The 16635-nt window shown below is 37.0% G+C and overlaps 1 protein-coding gene across 6 annotated transcripts in view; it reads left to right on the forward strand.

The window, feature by feature from the left end:
- Window positions 1–16635, forward strand: part of UBE2Q2 (ubiquitin conjugating enzyme E2 Q2) — a 62262-nt gene that overhangs the window by 32762 nt on the left and 12865 nt on the right. For 5 of the 6 annotated variants that reach the window (XM_054699916.1, XM_037502045.2, XM_037502042.2 and 2 more), the window contains exons 8-9: window positions 1427–1517; window positions 14945–15003. In XM_054699916.1, the coding sequence (XP_054555891.1) occupies window positions 1427–1517; window positions 14945–15003 (150 nt within the window). The remainder of the gene's footprint in view (window positions 1–1426; window positions 1518–14944; window positions 15004–16635) is intronic. The other variant, XM_054699910.1, reaches the window with a different exon arrangement.

Consider the following 16635-nt stretch of genomic DNA (forward strand, 5'->3'; position numbering starts at 1 on the left):
GCCAACAGGCATATAAAAAAAAACTCTATCATTTATAATCAGGGAAATGCAAATCAAAACCACAATGATATACCGCCTCATATCATCAAGAAAGGTCCGCATTAAAAAAACTGACAACAAAATGCTGGTGAGGATGTAGAGAAAAAGAAACCCTTTTATATTGTTGGTGGGAATACAAACTGGTCCAACCACTATGGAAAGTTGTGTGGAGGACCCTCAAATTATTAAAAATGGATCTACCCTATGACTTAGCAATTCCATTCCTAGGGATCTACCCAAAGCTCACAAAAACATTAGTTCAAAAGGAAACCTGCACTTCTGTGCAGCACTATTTACAATTGCAGCACTATTTACAATAGCCAAGCTTTGGAAACAACCTAGTTGCCCAAAAATATGACTGGTTCAAGAATATGTGGTATATATATACAGTGGAGTAGTACTCAGCAATGAAAAATAATAAAGTCATGCCATTTGCAGCAACATGGATGGAAGGGCGTATGTTCAGTCAAAAAACTCAGGGTAAAAGAAATAGATGGTTTCACTTATAGTAGTAATATAGGGAAATTGAACAAGGGATTAGGAAAAAAAAGACAAAACTAGCAGATGAACTGTAGAACTGAGACATACTACAGGGGAGGGGTAGAGAGATGGGTGAAAAAAATAGGAGGGAAGAGCACAAGAAGCTATGGTGAAGTTTCACAGGTGTGGGATTTTATGGGGATTACACCTAAATCAGATATACAAATGTGAACAATGACGAAAAAAATAAATATTTTTTAAAAAGCAGGGGTATACTTAATAACTTGATGAGCTTGATGCTGATAACCTGTTTTAATTTGAAATAAAGAATTCCAGTTGGACCTGAATATGTAGAACACTCATAGACAAATTTAGATTTTATTACTGATTTCATTTTTTCTGGTCCCATCTGTGGTAAAAATATCTCCTGTAAACACTGAGTTACAAATCTAATTTTAGAAAAACATTATTTCCGAGATCTTGAGAGAAAAATATGTTCATTTAACTTTCATTTAGAATGACTGCTAAATTTTAATTCTACCCTAGGAGAATAGATTTAAACAATGATGTCTTTTGTTCTTAATCCCAAGGAACTGGAGGCTATAGTGATTTGTATTTCCAGGGGATCATAGAGCAATTTGACCTCTCCTTTTAAAACTTACCCTAGGCTTTTTCCTTCCTTCCTTCCTTCCTTCCTTCCTTCCTTCCTTCCTTCCTTCCTTCCTTCCTTCCTTCCTTCCTTCCTTCCTTCCTTCCTTCCTTCCTTCCTTCCTTCCTTCCTTCCTTCCTTCCTTCCTTCTCTCTCTCTCTCTCTCTCTCTCTCTCTCTCTCTCTCGTTCGTTTTGAAGTTAGTTAATAAAAATCTCTGACACTCTGCTTGAACTATTTTTTGTCTTGTAATTCTTAGGGTTGATCCTGATAGTCCTTTGCACAGTGATCTTCAGATCTTGAAAGAAAAAGAAGGCATAGAATACATTTTGCTTAATTTCTCTTTTAAGGTAAGATAATTGTAAGGGTACTTCATATGCTTCTAATGGGAATGTACATTTGTACACTTGCTTTGGGAAACAATTTGGTGTTACTTGGAAAAGTAGAAGGTAACTCATATATCCTGTGGATCAGGAATTCTACTGATACATACCCTGCAAGAGATGAGTACTTAGGTATAATAGGAGGCCTATACCAGAATGTTCAGAGCAGAATTGTTTATAATAGCTCCAAACAAAAAGTAACCTGAGTGTCATGTTTCAGTAGAATAAAATACTGTGGTATTTCTATTCCATAGAGTGGAATAGAGCTATGTGCAGATGGCTGTCTCTTAAACACAATGTTGAGCAAAAGAAACAGTAATCAAAAATCTACCCCAAATTGAAAGCCCAGCACCATATGGCTTTTCAGGTGAATTTTATCTCAAACCTCTAAAGAAAAAATTATGCCCATTTTGCTCGAATTATTCCTAAAAATCCAACAAGAGGGAATATTTCTTAATACATAGTGCCAATAATACCTCAATACCCAAACCAGACAAACACATCACAAAAAAAGAAAACTACAGACCAAAATTTCAGATGAGTAATGATGCAAAATTCCTCAGCAAAATCTAGCGAGTTGAATTCAATAATACATCAAAAAGATCATAAACTATAACCAGGTAGAATTTATTCTAGGAATGTGAGGGTAGTTCAGCATATGCAAATGATTCAATGTAATATATTACATCAACAAAAGAAAGGATAAAAACTACATGATAATGTCTATAAATTCAGGGAAAACATTTGATAAGATACACTACCAACTTACGATACAAACTCTAAACAAATAGGAATAGAGGGGAGCTACCACAACATTATAAACATATCACAAACTTACAGCCAATATAATACTTTATGAAAAACTGAAAGCTTTCCTTTCAAGATCAGGAACAAGGCAAGGATGTCCACTGTCAGCACTTCTCTTTAACTAGAGTCATCAGGCAACAGGAAATAAAAATAATTCAGATTTGAAGTAGAACTATCATTATTTTCTTCTATATATTTTATGGTTTCAGGTCTTATGTCTAGTTCTTTAATCCATTTTGAGTTGATTTTTGTGCATGGCATGAGGTAGTCATCATGCTTCATTCTTTTGCATGTAGCGACCCAGTTTTCCCAGCACCATTTATGGAACAAACTTTCTTTGCTCCAGTGCATATTCTTTGCTCTTTTTTCAAAGATTAGTTAACCATAAATCTGTGGGTTTATTTCTGGATTTTCTATTCGGTTCCATTGGTCTATGTGTCTGTTCTTGTTCCAAAACCATGCAGTTTTGATTATTATGGCTTTGTAGTATAGTTTGAAATCTGGGAGTGTGGTGCCTCCATTTCCTCCTTTTTTTTTTTTTCAAGAGAGCTTTGGCTCTTTGGGGTTTTTGGTGATTCCATATGAATTTCATCAATAATTGTTCTATTTCTTTGAAGAATGTCATTGAAATTTTTATTGGAATACACTGAATCTGTAAATTGCTTTTGGTAGGATGGCCATTTTAATAATGTTAATTTTTCCAATCCATGAGCAGGGGATGTCTTTCCATTTCTTTGTGTCTTCGTCTATTTCTTTTAATGGTGTTTTATAGTTTTCTTTGTATAGGTCCTTTACCTCTTTTCTTAGGTTTATTCCCAAGTATTTGATTTTTTTTTTGTTTCAATAATAAAAGGGATGGTTTTCTTGATTTCTTCTTCTTCAGATTTATTGTTTGTGTATAGGAAGGTTAGTGATTTTTGCATATTGATTTTGTATCCTGCCACTTTACTAAACTGATTAGTTTAATTAGTTTTTCTGTGGAGTTTTTGGGGTTTGCTATGTATATTATCATATCATCTGCAAATAGTGATAGTTTAACTTCTTCCTTCCCTATTTGGATTCCTTGTATGTCTTTCTCTTGTCTTATTGCTCTGGCTAGGACTTTCAGTATTATATTGAAAAGCAGTGGTGAGAGTGGATATCCTTGTCTTGTTCCAGATCTTAATGGAAATGCTTTCAGCTTTTCACCATTGAGAATAATACTGGCTATGGGCTTGTCATATATGCCCTTTGTGATGTTGAGGAATGTTCCTTGTATCCTGAGAATTTCAAGGGCCTTTATCATAAATGGGTGTTGTACTTTGTTGAAAGTTTTCTCAGCATCTCTGATATTATCATATGGCTTTTATATTTCTTTTTGTTGATGTGTTGGATTACATTGATTGATTTTTGGATGTTGAACCATCCTTGTGTCCTGGAATAAATCCTACTTGGTCGTGGTGAATTATCTATGGATACATTGTTGGATTCTGATAGCTGAAATTTGATTGAGGATTTTTACAAGACATGTACCTCAAAGACATCTTTACAGACACATCACCCAAAGCAGTGATAGTGAAGGCAAAGATAAACAGCTGGGACTAAATTAAAGAGCTTCTGAACAGCAAAAGAGACAATAACCAAAACAAAGAGAAATGCTACCGACTAGGAGAACATTTTTGCACGCAACACTAAGGATAAAGGACTGACCACAAAAATCTACAAAGAGCTCATGAGACTCAAAAAAAAAAAAAAAAAGCAAAGAAAATAATCCGGTCAAAAAATGGGCAGAAGAGCTAAAAAGAAACTTTTCCAAAGAGGAAATGCAAATGGCCAACAGGCATATGAGAAAATGTTCAGCATCACTTGTCATCAGTGAAATACAAATCAAAACTACAATGAGATACCATCTCACACCAGTGAGAATGACACATATTAAAAAAAACTAGCAACAACAAATGTTGGCAAGGTTGTGGAGAAAAAGGAACTCTCCTGCACTGTTGGTGGGAGTGCAAACTTGTCCAACCACTATGGAAAGCTGTGCGGAGATTTCTTGACCTACTAAACATAGAGCTTCCATATGATCCAGCAACTCCACTCCTAGGTATTTACCCAAAGGACACAAAATCATTAATTCAAAAGGGCACCTGCACCCCTATGTTTATTGCAGCACTATTTACAATAGGTAAGCTATGGAAACAACCCAAATGCCCAAAAATAGATGACTGACTGGGCCTCCCCGGTGGCGCAGCGGTTGAGCGCTGGGTTGCGAAGCTCCCCGCGACCTCCACGGCGCTGGTTCAATCCCCGGCTGCTCCCCGGCCTCTGGAGGAGGGTCCCACATGGCGCACAGACCTCTCCTGCCGCCCGCTGCTCCCCTCAGCAGTGTACTTCGGTCCTTCTGCCTGCTCTGCTCCCCACTCTGGCTCTGGTGAATTCTCTCACCCTCCTGCGCTTCTGACTGTACTCAGTGATTGTATAAATAAATAAATAAATAAATCTTTAAAAAAAAAAAATAGATGACTGGATCAAGAAGATGTGGTACATATACACCATGGAATATTACTCAGCAATCAAAAAAGATAAACACATGCAATTTGCAGCAACATGGGTGGAGCTGGAAGGGATCATGCTCAGTGAAATAAGCCAGAAAGAAAAAGAAAAATACCAGATGGTCTCACTCATAGCATGAATTTAGAAAACCTAAATAAGGGACCAGGAAAAAGACTAATTGCAATAAAATAAAAATCAAAATCAACAAGCAACTATAGACCAGAGACACACTACAGGGGGGTATGGGGGAGGAGAAGAGGGATTAGGGTCAGAAAAAGGGGGTGGGAACTGTATGGGGAATATAACCAAAATGAAAATGCATACATTATGCAAAAATGAAAATTATGTAAGAATTATATAAAATAAAATCATAAAAATCTTAAAATGAAACAGAAGAGTATAAAAACAAAACTATCATTATTTTCAGATAATATGACATTATAGATAGAAAATCTTAAAGACTGTGCCAAGAAGCTACTAGAAATGATCAATGAATACAGTAAAGTGGCAGCTTACAAAATTAACACATAATTCACACATAAAATACATGTTTTTATATGTAAATGAAGAATGGGAAGAAAACAAAATGAAGGAAAACATTTCATTTACAATTACATCAAAAAGAATTAAATACTTAGGAGCTAACTTTGCCAAGGGATGAAGGATTTATACAATGAAAACTGTAAGACTATTAAAAGATATAGAACAAGACATAAAGAGACAAAAATATTCCATGTTCAAGGACAGGGAGAATTAATATAGTTAAAATGCCTATACAAAGCCATATATTGATGAGGATTTAATGTATTCCCCATTAAAATTTCAGTGATATTTTTCAAGGAAATAGAATTTAAAAATCCTAGAATTTATAGGAAACCGTAAAAGTTCCTGAATAGCTGAAGCAATTTTGAGGGAAAAAGGTAGAAAAACGGGGGCATCGTGTTACCTGATTTTCAAACTATATTATAAAGCAACAGTAATTTACAAAATATGGTATTAGAATGAAAAATAGGTTGGTCAATGGGACAGAATTGAAAGCTCAGAAATAAATGTTCACTATTTATGGCAAAGAAGCCATGGCCATGCAGTGGAAGAAGGAACATCACTAACAATGGTGCTGGGAAAACTGGACAAACACATGAAAATGAATGAAGGTGATCTAACTCAATGCACAAAAATGAATTCAAAATGGATTAAAGATTTATGTATATAAGACGTGCAATAATAAAATAGAAGAAAACATTGGTGATATGTTCCATGTCATCAATGATAGCGATGTCTCTGTGGATTGGAACCTTACAGCAAGGGAAGTAAAAGCTAAAACAAACAATTGTGGAACTACTTCAAATCAAAGACCTTCTACAAAGAGAAAGTATTACCAGATTTAAAAAGATGTCCTACTAAATGGGAGAAAATATTCACACATCACACAACTGACAAGTGGTCAATATGTAAGTTATACTAAGAGCTCATCCAACTTAAAAACAGTAAAAAGTAACCCAGTTAATGAGCAGTAGATCTGAATATCTGAAGTTTACCAAAGAGGACATCAGAAGGCCAACCAATTTACAGAGGTATGAAGAAATACTCATGGTTTCTAGTAAGGAAAATGCAAGCAAAACTACAGTGAGTATCAGCCTGCACTGATAAAAATGGCCTCTACCAAATAAATGGGAAAAAAAAAACAACCACCAGACTCTCAACAAATACTGAAGAGGATGTGAAGAAAGGAACTTTTATACATTATTGGCGGGAATATAAATGGTGCAGCTATTTCAGAACGTGGTTTGGACTTATTTTTTAAAAACAGAAATGGAAATACCATATGGTCCAGCAACCATTTTTGAGAATCTATGTGAAGAACATGAAATCACCAACTCAAAAAATTATGCTTCACAATGTTTATGGTAGCATTGTTTACAATAGCAATGATATGTAGGCAACCTAATTGCTCTCTGATAGCAGATTCGATAAAGAAGATGTAATGTACACACACAAAAAAGTAGAGTAAAACCTAAATAATATCATTTATAGCAAAATGAAAGGAAGTGGGATTATGCAAAGTGATGTAAGCCAAGAAAGTTAAAGACAAATATTGTACAGTTTCATATAAATGAACAATATGAAGAAACAAAAGGGATGTGCTAACAAGAGCAAAATAATCAAACCAACAGAGATTGATAACCAAACCCAGGATTCTTAGATTAGAGGGAATGGGAGAGGCTGAAGAGTGAGGGAGTAAAAAGAGTGATGGTAGGAAAAAAAAACAAATCTGTCCTCTTTCAAAAAATTATGATTTAAAAAAAAAAGAGAAATCAAATCCCAAAACATGTTTATATAGAGATGGAAATGGGTAAAACTAAATTTATTGCACAATAATTCTTTTAGTATTTCTTTCAAGACTGGTTTGATAGTGATGATGTGTTTTTTTCTTTTATTTATATATTTTTAATTAATTTTATTTTTTATTGAGATAGTATTTGGATACCCACAACAAGTTTTGCCACCATGGTGCATCAACTTCCACATCACCTGCCATGCTTCCTTGCTTCTTTGTTCTTACCCATGCATTACCCCTCCCCCATCCCCTATGGATGCTTCAGTTCTATAGTCAGCTTTCAGGGGTTTATTTTTCAGCATGTTGACCCTTAGTTCAATTACTGTATATTCCACATGTTAGTGACACCACCCTATTTATCTTTCTCATCCTGACTTGTTTCACTTAGCACTATCCCTTCCCAGCTCCATCCATTTTTCTGGGAATGGCATGAGTTTATCTTTTTTGATCACTGAGTAATATTCCATTTTGTGTATATACCATATCTTCTTGATCTACTCATCTGTTGTGGGGCATTTAGGTTTTTTCCATAATTTGGCTACAATAAATTGCTTTGCAGTAAGTGTGGAGATGAAAGCTTCCTTTCGAATTAGTGTTTTTGAATTTTTTAAGTAGATGCCTAGGCGTGGGATTAGTGGGTCATCTGGCACATCCATTTTCAGTGTTTTGAGACACATCCATACTGCTTTCCATAAAAGCTGGACTTGTTTGCATTCCCACCAGCAGAGTAGGAAGGTTCCCTTTCCTCCACATCCTCACCAGCACTTGTTGCTTCTGGTCTTTTCAATATTAGGCCGTTTTCACAAGTGTGAGATGGCATCTCATTGTGACCTTGATTTGCATTTCTGTAAGTGCTTGTGAGCATTTTTTCATGTGCCTGCTTGAAGTCTTCTGCCTTCTTGGGAGAGATATTTATTTAGTTTTTCTACCCACTTTTCAATTGGGTTGTTTTCTTTTTGTTGAATTGTGAGTTCTTTGTAGATCTTCGATATTGGTCCTCTGTTAGATGTGTGGTGTGCAAATACTTTCTCCCTTTTGGTAGGATCTCTTTTTTGTTTTAGTTATGTTCCTTTCACAGTGCAGAGCTTTTTTGCTGTAGTTTGATGTAGTCCCAGTTGTTTATTTTCTTTCTTGTTCTCCTTGTGTTGGGACGTTCCTTGCTTTAGGGATGAATCCCTAAAGATGTTTTAATTTCTGTTTTTTTATAAAACTCTTGATTCCTCCTCCAGTCTTGAATGCTAGTCTGGTTGGACAAAGTATTTTAAGTGGGAAATCCTTTTCTTTGATGGCTTTTAATATTTCCTACCATTCCCTTCTTGCCTGCGAGGTTTCCACCAAGTAGTCACAGGTAATCTAATAGGTAGGTATACCCTTATATGTGTCTCTTCTTTATCTGGATGCATTTAGTATTCTCTCCTTGTCAATAGTTTTTAGCAGTTTTATTATAATATGCCTTGGGGTGTATCTTTCTGGCATTATTTTGTTTGGGACTTTTTAGGCCTTTTGGGTCAGGATATCTGGCTCTTTCCCAGGTTAGAGAGAATGTTAGCTAGTATTTCTTTAAATATTTTTTCAATGCCAATTTCTTATCTCCTTCTGGGACACCCATGATATAGACATTGTTCCTTCTTAAATTTTCCCAAAGAACTTTTACCATGGCTTTCACTCTTTCTGATTTTTTTTCTCCCTGCTAGCATTTTTGTATGTTTTCTACCACTGTGCACTCACTGGTTCTATCAGTTACTTGTCTTTGTCTACTGTTAAGGTCCTCTGTTGCATTTTTTAGTTCATTTATGGTTTTTTTAAATTTCATTAATTTAATTTAAGGCATGTTATGTTCCTGTTTTGGTCATCCATTCTTTTGCTTATTTCAACAAGCATGATTATACCTTACTTTAAACTCCTTATGAGGCAAGTTCCATAGTTCTGCTAGATTGGACTTCTCTGAGGGCTTTTTTGTTCTATCATTTGTGGTATGTTGCTCTGTCTCCTCATTTTTAGTTTTGATGGATTGAGATAAGGGCTTTCTTTTCTTGTCTGGTGAATTGGCTTTATGTTATGTTTATAGGTTGCAGAATCTAATACTAGATTGTTTATCCAGGTTCCTTGGGTGTCTGTTGTTTTGTTGAGTGATGCCTCTGTGCCTGTTTGAATGACTGGGACTCTGTGGGCAACAGGGGGTAAGAGATCTGTACCAGTGTATCAGGAATTTGCTGCTAGTGGTGCTGCAGATGCCTGGGTTGGGTAGGGAGGATCTACAGTGACCTAAGCTAATTCCTCAGATAAAGTGTCATGAAAGTGTCAGGCTAACATTGACCTCGCAACTGTGGTTCATGGGTTATGCGACTAACAACGAGTATTTACCCAGCACTCCCTCCACCCCCCCCCCACCACACACATAACTAGTTCTGATTACAGGTGAATGAAGGCTGTGTGTTTCTCTATGTTTGCAGGTGCCTTAAAAAAAAAGAGTGCCTTCCTTGCAGACTCTCTCAATCTTACTTGTAGTTGTGATTGGGACAGAGTTAATGCTGGCGTTTGTTCCCTTCACCTTTCAAGTACAGATCCTTGCCCTGGGGTGCTTGTTCCTATTGCCAAGACTGCTCAGTATTTCACAAAGCCCTCTTTTTTGCACAGGTGCTTTTAGACTTGGTTAATGGCAGTATGCACCCATATGTAGTTATCTCAGCTTTAGCTCCCAGTGGAGGTGAGGCAGGCTTTTGCATAACACCACTACCAGCTGTAGAGAAGATTCTTATCTGCAGCACAGGTGACCCAGTCTGGCCTTCTCCTCTGGTTAGGGCTTCAGTTATTCATGTATGGGAATTACAAGCTGAAGCTAATAATCGCCACTTTATGCAACCCCTACACTGGCAGTCACCAAGACTGTCCATCTTCTGTCCACAAGCTCCCCTATTCAAGGATGAGGGATATCTCACCTTATTGCTCTGGTTGCCTGGCTGCTATCTAGCTGTCTGCCTTTGCAAGCACAAATCTACTGTTCATTATTTGTTGCACATCCTCTGCTCCCCTACTGCTATAGTTTTCTCCCCCATCCGGCCCACCAACTATGTGCTTTCCCCTCCAGTCCAGTCTGTGGCTTCTGAGGTCAACAATAGAGAGATTCAGTAGAGCAGATGCTGCTCCCTCTCTTGGGTTGCATTGCCCTGTAATACTCTAAACACTACTAAATTTCAGTTTTTCCTACTCTCTGCATTGTGGTTCCTCTTTTTTTAATTTAATTTTATGTATTTTACATCATTTTTCATTTTTGCACAATACACGCATTGTCATCTTGATTATATTCCCCATACAATTACCACCCCCCCCTTATTTTGACCCTAATCCCTCCTCTCTCCCCCACCCCCCGTAGTGTGTCTCTGGTTTGCTTGTTGATTTTGATTTTTACTTTATTATAATTAGTCTTTTCCTGGTCCCTTATTTGGGTTTTCTAGATTCCTGCTATGAGTGAGACCATCCCATATTTTTCTTTTTCTTTCTGGCTTATTTCGCTGAGCATGATCCCTTCCAGCTCCATCCATGTTGCTGCAAATGGCATGCGTTTATCTTTTTTGAATGCTGAGTAATATTCCATTGTGTACATGTACCACATCTTCTTGATCCAGTCATCTATTTTTGGGCATTTGGGTTGTTTCCAAAGCTTAGCTATTGTAAATAGTGTAAACATAGGGGTGCAGGTGCCCTTTGGAATTACTGTTTCTGTGTCATTTGGGTAAATACCTGGGAGTGGAATTGCTGGGTCATATGGAAGCTCTATGTTTAGTAGGTCCAGAAATCTCCACACAGCTCTCCATAGCGGCTGGACCATTTTGCACTCCCACCAGCAGTGCAGGAGAGTTCCTTTTTCTCCACAACCTTGCCAACATTTGTTGTTGCTAGTTTTTTTTTAGTGCCATTCTCACTGGTGTGAGATGGTATCTCATTGTGGTTTTGATTTGCATTTCCCTGATTACAAGTTATGGTAAACATTTTTTCATATGCCTGTTGGCTATTTGCATTTCCTCTTTGGAGAAGTTTCTTTTTAGTTCTTCTGCCCATTATTTGACTGGACTATTTTCTTTGTTTTTGTTGAGTCTCATGAGCTCTTTGTAGATTTTTGTGGTCAGTCCTTTACATTAGTGTTGTGTGCAAAAATGTTCTCCCAGTCGGTGGGGTTTCTCCTCGTTTTGGTTATTGTCTCTTTTGCTGTGCAGAAGCTCTTTAATTTGATGTAGTCCCAGCTGTTTATCTTTGCCTTCACTATCACTACTTTGGGTGATGTGTCTGTAAAGATGTCTTTGAGATGCATGTCATGTAGTGTTTCGCCTATGTTTCCTTTGATTATTTTATGGTTTCAGGTCTTATGTCTAGTTCTTTAACCCATTTGAGTTGGTTCCTCTTGATAGAGTCATCATCTGGTAGTCCTCCAGAAATGGTTATTTTTATTTACATACAGTTTGGTTGTAAATATGTGGGGGGTGGTGAGCCAATGTCCTCACTCTTCTTCCATCTTGCCTGATTTCCTTGGATTCACAGATTTGGAGGATAGCAGGAATAAACTCAGAAGAAGGACTTACAAGTAGGAGCATGAACTCCATTTGTGGTATCAGATATCCACAGTGACAACTTGAGAGTCATGAATAATAAGAAAAATGGAACTTGAGATATAACAGAAGGATGGGAATAGAGATGGGGAAGGAGAGAATGATACTGATTAGATTTGTCAGTAAATTGGTTAATCTGTATTGTTATACTTTTAAGGATATTATTGCCTTTAAACATTGATGTTGATACTTTTAAGGACGTGATAGGCTGGATTTTCAGGCCACATCTGAATTAATTGAGTTGAATTCTGAAGTAGTACTTTAAGAATGGTTATCTAGACAATTTTAGGTTCATTTTGAAAATAGTAGTGGCACAGGCGGTTGTGTGCTGCGCTGTGAAGCTGTCTGCAGCCTCTGCAGCGCTGGTTCGATCCCAGCCCGCCAGCGAGGGTCCCACATGGTGCAGCAGACCTCTTCTGTCGTGCCCACTGCTTCCCTCAGCAGTGTATTTCGTCATTCTGCCTGTTCTGTTCCCCGCTCTGTCTCTGGTGAATCCTCTCACCCTCTCACACATCTGGCCTGTACCCCGATTCTTGTATAAATAAATAAATATCTATTAAGAAAAAGAAAATAGTAGCGAGGATTGGGAAGAGATTCCATGTTCTAAGATAACTGGTTAAACTGAGTTTGCAGAGGAGACATGGAAATCATGATCATTTTTCTTCATCTGTTTGAAAGCTATGTAAGCAATTTGATTTTGTTTTTGATGAACACAAGGCATGACATTTGAACTAGTAAAACTTTAAAGAGGTGGACTTCAGTTCATTATGAGGAAGTGAACTATACTATTCAAAATCAATTGCTTGAATTATGCTGCTTATTCTACTGGTTAAAAATATTTTTTGCGTTCCTTGGAAATAATTGGATAAAAGAAATGTTTGTTAGCTGACATGTCTTCATCTTCAATATCTTTTTCCCTGCCCCACTGCTATAGGGAAATAAAGGGCAGCCTTCTCTGTCACAAGAGATTGACCCCTGGCACTCTTGGCTACCTCAACTACCATCTTTGCTTCTGTTTATTAAGCAAAAAAATTACTCTTCTGGAAACTCAGTTTCCATGTGGAGGATTTGAAAACTGAAAATCTGAAAAAGAGAATTGCTCCTGTTACAAACCTTACAATTACTATATATATCCTTAACTTGTCAAAGCTTAATGTAAACTTGTTGATTTATGGTTTTTTTTTTTCTCTTCTCATCAATGCAGAAACATGAGAGCACGTACTCCTTGCTGAATATGTGCTGCTGTTGTCATGCATTTTAGTGCGAAGACCTCACACATCATTTTTATGTAGTCAATACTCATTTAGATCTATGTGCATATTTGCTTTTTTTCATTGTCTTTATAATCCAGGTTTCCATCTATGATCATTTTCTGCCTGAGGGATGTCCTTTAGAATTTCTTTTTATTGTGGGTCTATTGCTAGGAAAAATATCTCTAACATTTTTTGAAAGTATTTTCACTAGATATAGACTTCTAAGTGAGAAATTACTTCCTTTCAAAACCTCAGAGATACTGTTTCCATATCATAGCTTCCATGGTTTCCCTTAAAGTATTTTTGGTGATTCAAACTTGTGAAGTCTCTAATCAGTTTGGAAAATTTTCAGACATTCTCTCTCCAAATATTGCTTCTTTCCATTCTCTTTTTAGGACTCTACATCTTTTGTTTTTGTTTTGTTTTTTTGCAGTACATCTCCTATAACTGTTATGTTCTATGTTTCAAACTTTTTTAAATCTCCTAGTTTCATTCCCCCAGTGTACTGATTTTCTCTTCTGCTATGTCTCCATTGTGGTTAAACTCCTCCATTAAGTTTTTAATTACGTTTATTGTATTTTAAGTTTAAGAATTTCTACATTATTTTATAATTTTTTTGTTGTTGTTGTTGACCTACCATTATTTTACACCATTTGTTCATAAGAATTTTTCATTTTAATGGCCTCCCTGGTGGTGCAGGTGGTTGAGCGCAGTTCTGTGAAGCTGTCCGCAGCCTCTGCAGTGTGGGTTTGATTCCAACCTGCTGGGGAGATTCCCACATGGCGCAGCAGACCTCTCCTGTCTCGCAGGCTGCTCCCCTCAGCAGTGTATTTCATTCAGTCTGCCTGTTCTGTTTCCCACTCTGTCTCTGGTGAATCCTCTCACCCTCTCCCACATCTGGCCTGTACCCCAGTTCTTGTATGCATGAATAAATAAATCTTTAAAAAAAAAGAATTTTTCATTTTAGCTGCCTGACTGGATTTCAATTTCATTTTTCTTTGCTTGCATATGTTCAGCATAGTTATTTTAAAATCTATGTCTGATAACTCATTGATTCCTTGTAGTTTTGTCTCTTGTTGGCTTCTTGTTTACGGATTTTGACGTCTTTAATTTTGTATAGCTGGTTACTGTTAGTGATAAATATTAAATAAGAAAAATTGGAAAGCTAATTTGAAATCTTGGATGACACTCTTCTCCAGAGAGGATTTATATTTGATGCTGTCCAGGTTTCGGCACTTACATGCAAGGCCCCTGAGTCCAGTTGGGGATTGAGATGACTTAAAGCTGGACTTCATCCTCTGTCGGGGCAGGTTACAGTTTGTCCTTTAGAGTCTCAACCTAAGGTGTGGGAGACTTGTAAGGGTCGCTCCTTGGTGAATGCTGATGTCTGCTTTTTATCTTCCTGGCCTTGTGAGTTTTACGCTTCTCCTGATCTCCTTTTTTGTAGTTGAAGGAAAACCTAAGTGGGCATTAAAGGCCTGCTTTCTGGTGGTCCCTCTTCCTGATCTTAGCTCTCTAATTGTTATATTTGTGTCTACTTTTATAGTTCTTGGTCAGGGACTTATCCATATTACCTAGTCTAATAGTATTTAAATAGTTCCATCTTTAGTTGTTTGGAAGCAGAACCGCTTCATGTATTTCATAAGTTTACCAAAACAGTGTTCTGTTTTGGGTCTTGACTTAATATTTATTTGTTTTGTTTTTTATTTCATGTTTTAGTACTCTTTTTACTTTTGTGATCCTCACTCATCATCAGATAATAAATGTACACATTCTTTATAGACTATTTTAAAATTTTCTAAGTAAAGTAGTATTAATGTTGTTTTTAAAATTAATTAAATTTGCTTATTTGATTTTTAGGATAACTTTCCATTTGATCCTCCATTTGTTCGAGTATTGTTACCTGTTCTCTCTGGAGGGTAAGTTAAGTGATTATTGTCTTTGATATGTGCTTTAGAATCATATCACATAATTTGGAGGGCTAGTGAAACCATTACATTGTTTATAGAAAGAGTTTTTAATGACCCCATTTGTATATATTTCACCATAAAAATGTTTTTCAAATATATATTGTGATTGAAGGTTCAGAGAAAGTTAGGATCTATTTTGGGGCATTTGGGTTGTTCCCAAAGCTTAGCTATTGTAAATAGTGCTGCTATAAACATAGGGGTGCAGGTGCTCTTTGGAATTGATGTTTCTGTGTCCTTTGGGTAAATACCTACGAGTGGAATTGCTAGATCATAGTGGCTGGACCTGTCTGCACTCCCACCAACAGTGCAGGAGAGTTCCTTTTTCTCCACACCCTCGCCAACATTTGTTGTTGCTAGTTTTTTTAATATGTGCCATTCTCACTGGTGTAAGATGGTATCTCATTGTAGTTTTGATTTGCATTACCCTGATTACAAGTGATGTCGAACATTTTTTTATATGCCTGTTGGCCATTTGCATTTCCTCTTCAGAGAAGTTTCTTTTTAGCTCTTCTGACCATTTTTTAACTGGATTATTTTCTTTGTTGTTGTTGAGTCTCATCAGCTCTTTGTAGATTTTTGTGATCAGTCCTTTATCATTAGTGTTGTGTGCAAAAATGTTCTCCCAGTCGGTGGGGTTTCTCCTCGTTTTGGTTATTGTCTCTTTTGCTGTGCAGAAGCTCTTTAATTTGATGTAGTCCCAGCTGTTTATCTTTGCCTTCACTATCACTACTTTGGGTGATGTGTCTGTAAAGATGTCTTTGATGTGCATATCATGTAGTGTTTCACCTGTATTTCCTTCTGTGTATTTTATGGTTTCAGGTCTTATGTCCAGTTCTTTAATCCATTTTGAGTTGGTTTTTGTGCATGGTGTTAAGTAGTAGTCAAGCTTCATTCTTTTGCATGTAGCGACCCAGTTTTCCCAGCACCATTTATTGAACAAACTTTCTTTGCTCCAATGCATATTCTTTGCTCCTTTGTCAAAGATTAGTTGACCATAAATCTGTGGGTTTATTTCTAGAGGATCCCAATTTTGTTGGCAACCTCCAAAGCAGCATAGTCAGGAGCCAGTGAAACACCTGCCTCTTGAGCTCCATCAGCCTGATCAGGCCACATCAATGTCACAGAGCTCCTTCACAGTTTGTTTGATCTGGCGCTTGTGGGCCTCGATACTGCAGTGAACACAAGTCTGCTATTGTCGTCTCTCTTCTTCATGACTGACTCATGGTCAGAATGGTGATGATGGCATAGTGGTCACGCTTGCTTCTCCTGGGAGCACTCTTCAGGGGTTATTTGGGGTGCCTTTGGAGTCTCAGTGCCTTGGGCCTCCAGAAGACATGCCCACTGATATTTTTTCAAGTTCTTTTATGGAGCCACTGATAGTTGATAGTTGATTGTCCTTGCTTAATCCAGGGTATAATGCTTGAGAGAGAAACATAAAAATTGTTTTAGTTTTTTATCTCTTTGTGAGAGAGCTATTTGTAGGAACTGAAAATGCTTTATCTGTGAATGTAATGCAATGTATTATTTGTACTTGTATCACCCACAAAGAGAATATTTCTACTTTAGACAATCATGGGTTGT

This window comes from Talpa occidentalis, unplaced genomic scaffold, assembly GCF_014898055.3.
Source record: "Talpa occidentalis isolate TD23 unplaced genomic scaffold, MPIMG_talOcc4v2.1 talOcc4.11, whole genome shotgun sequence".
Lineage (NCBI taxonomy): Eukaryota > Metazoa > Chordata > Mammalia > Eulipotyphla > Talpidae > Talpa > Talpa occidentalis.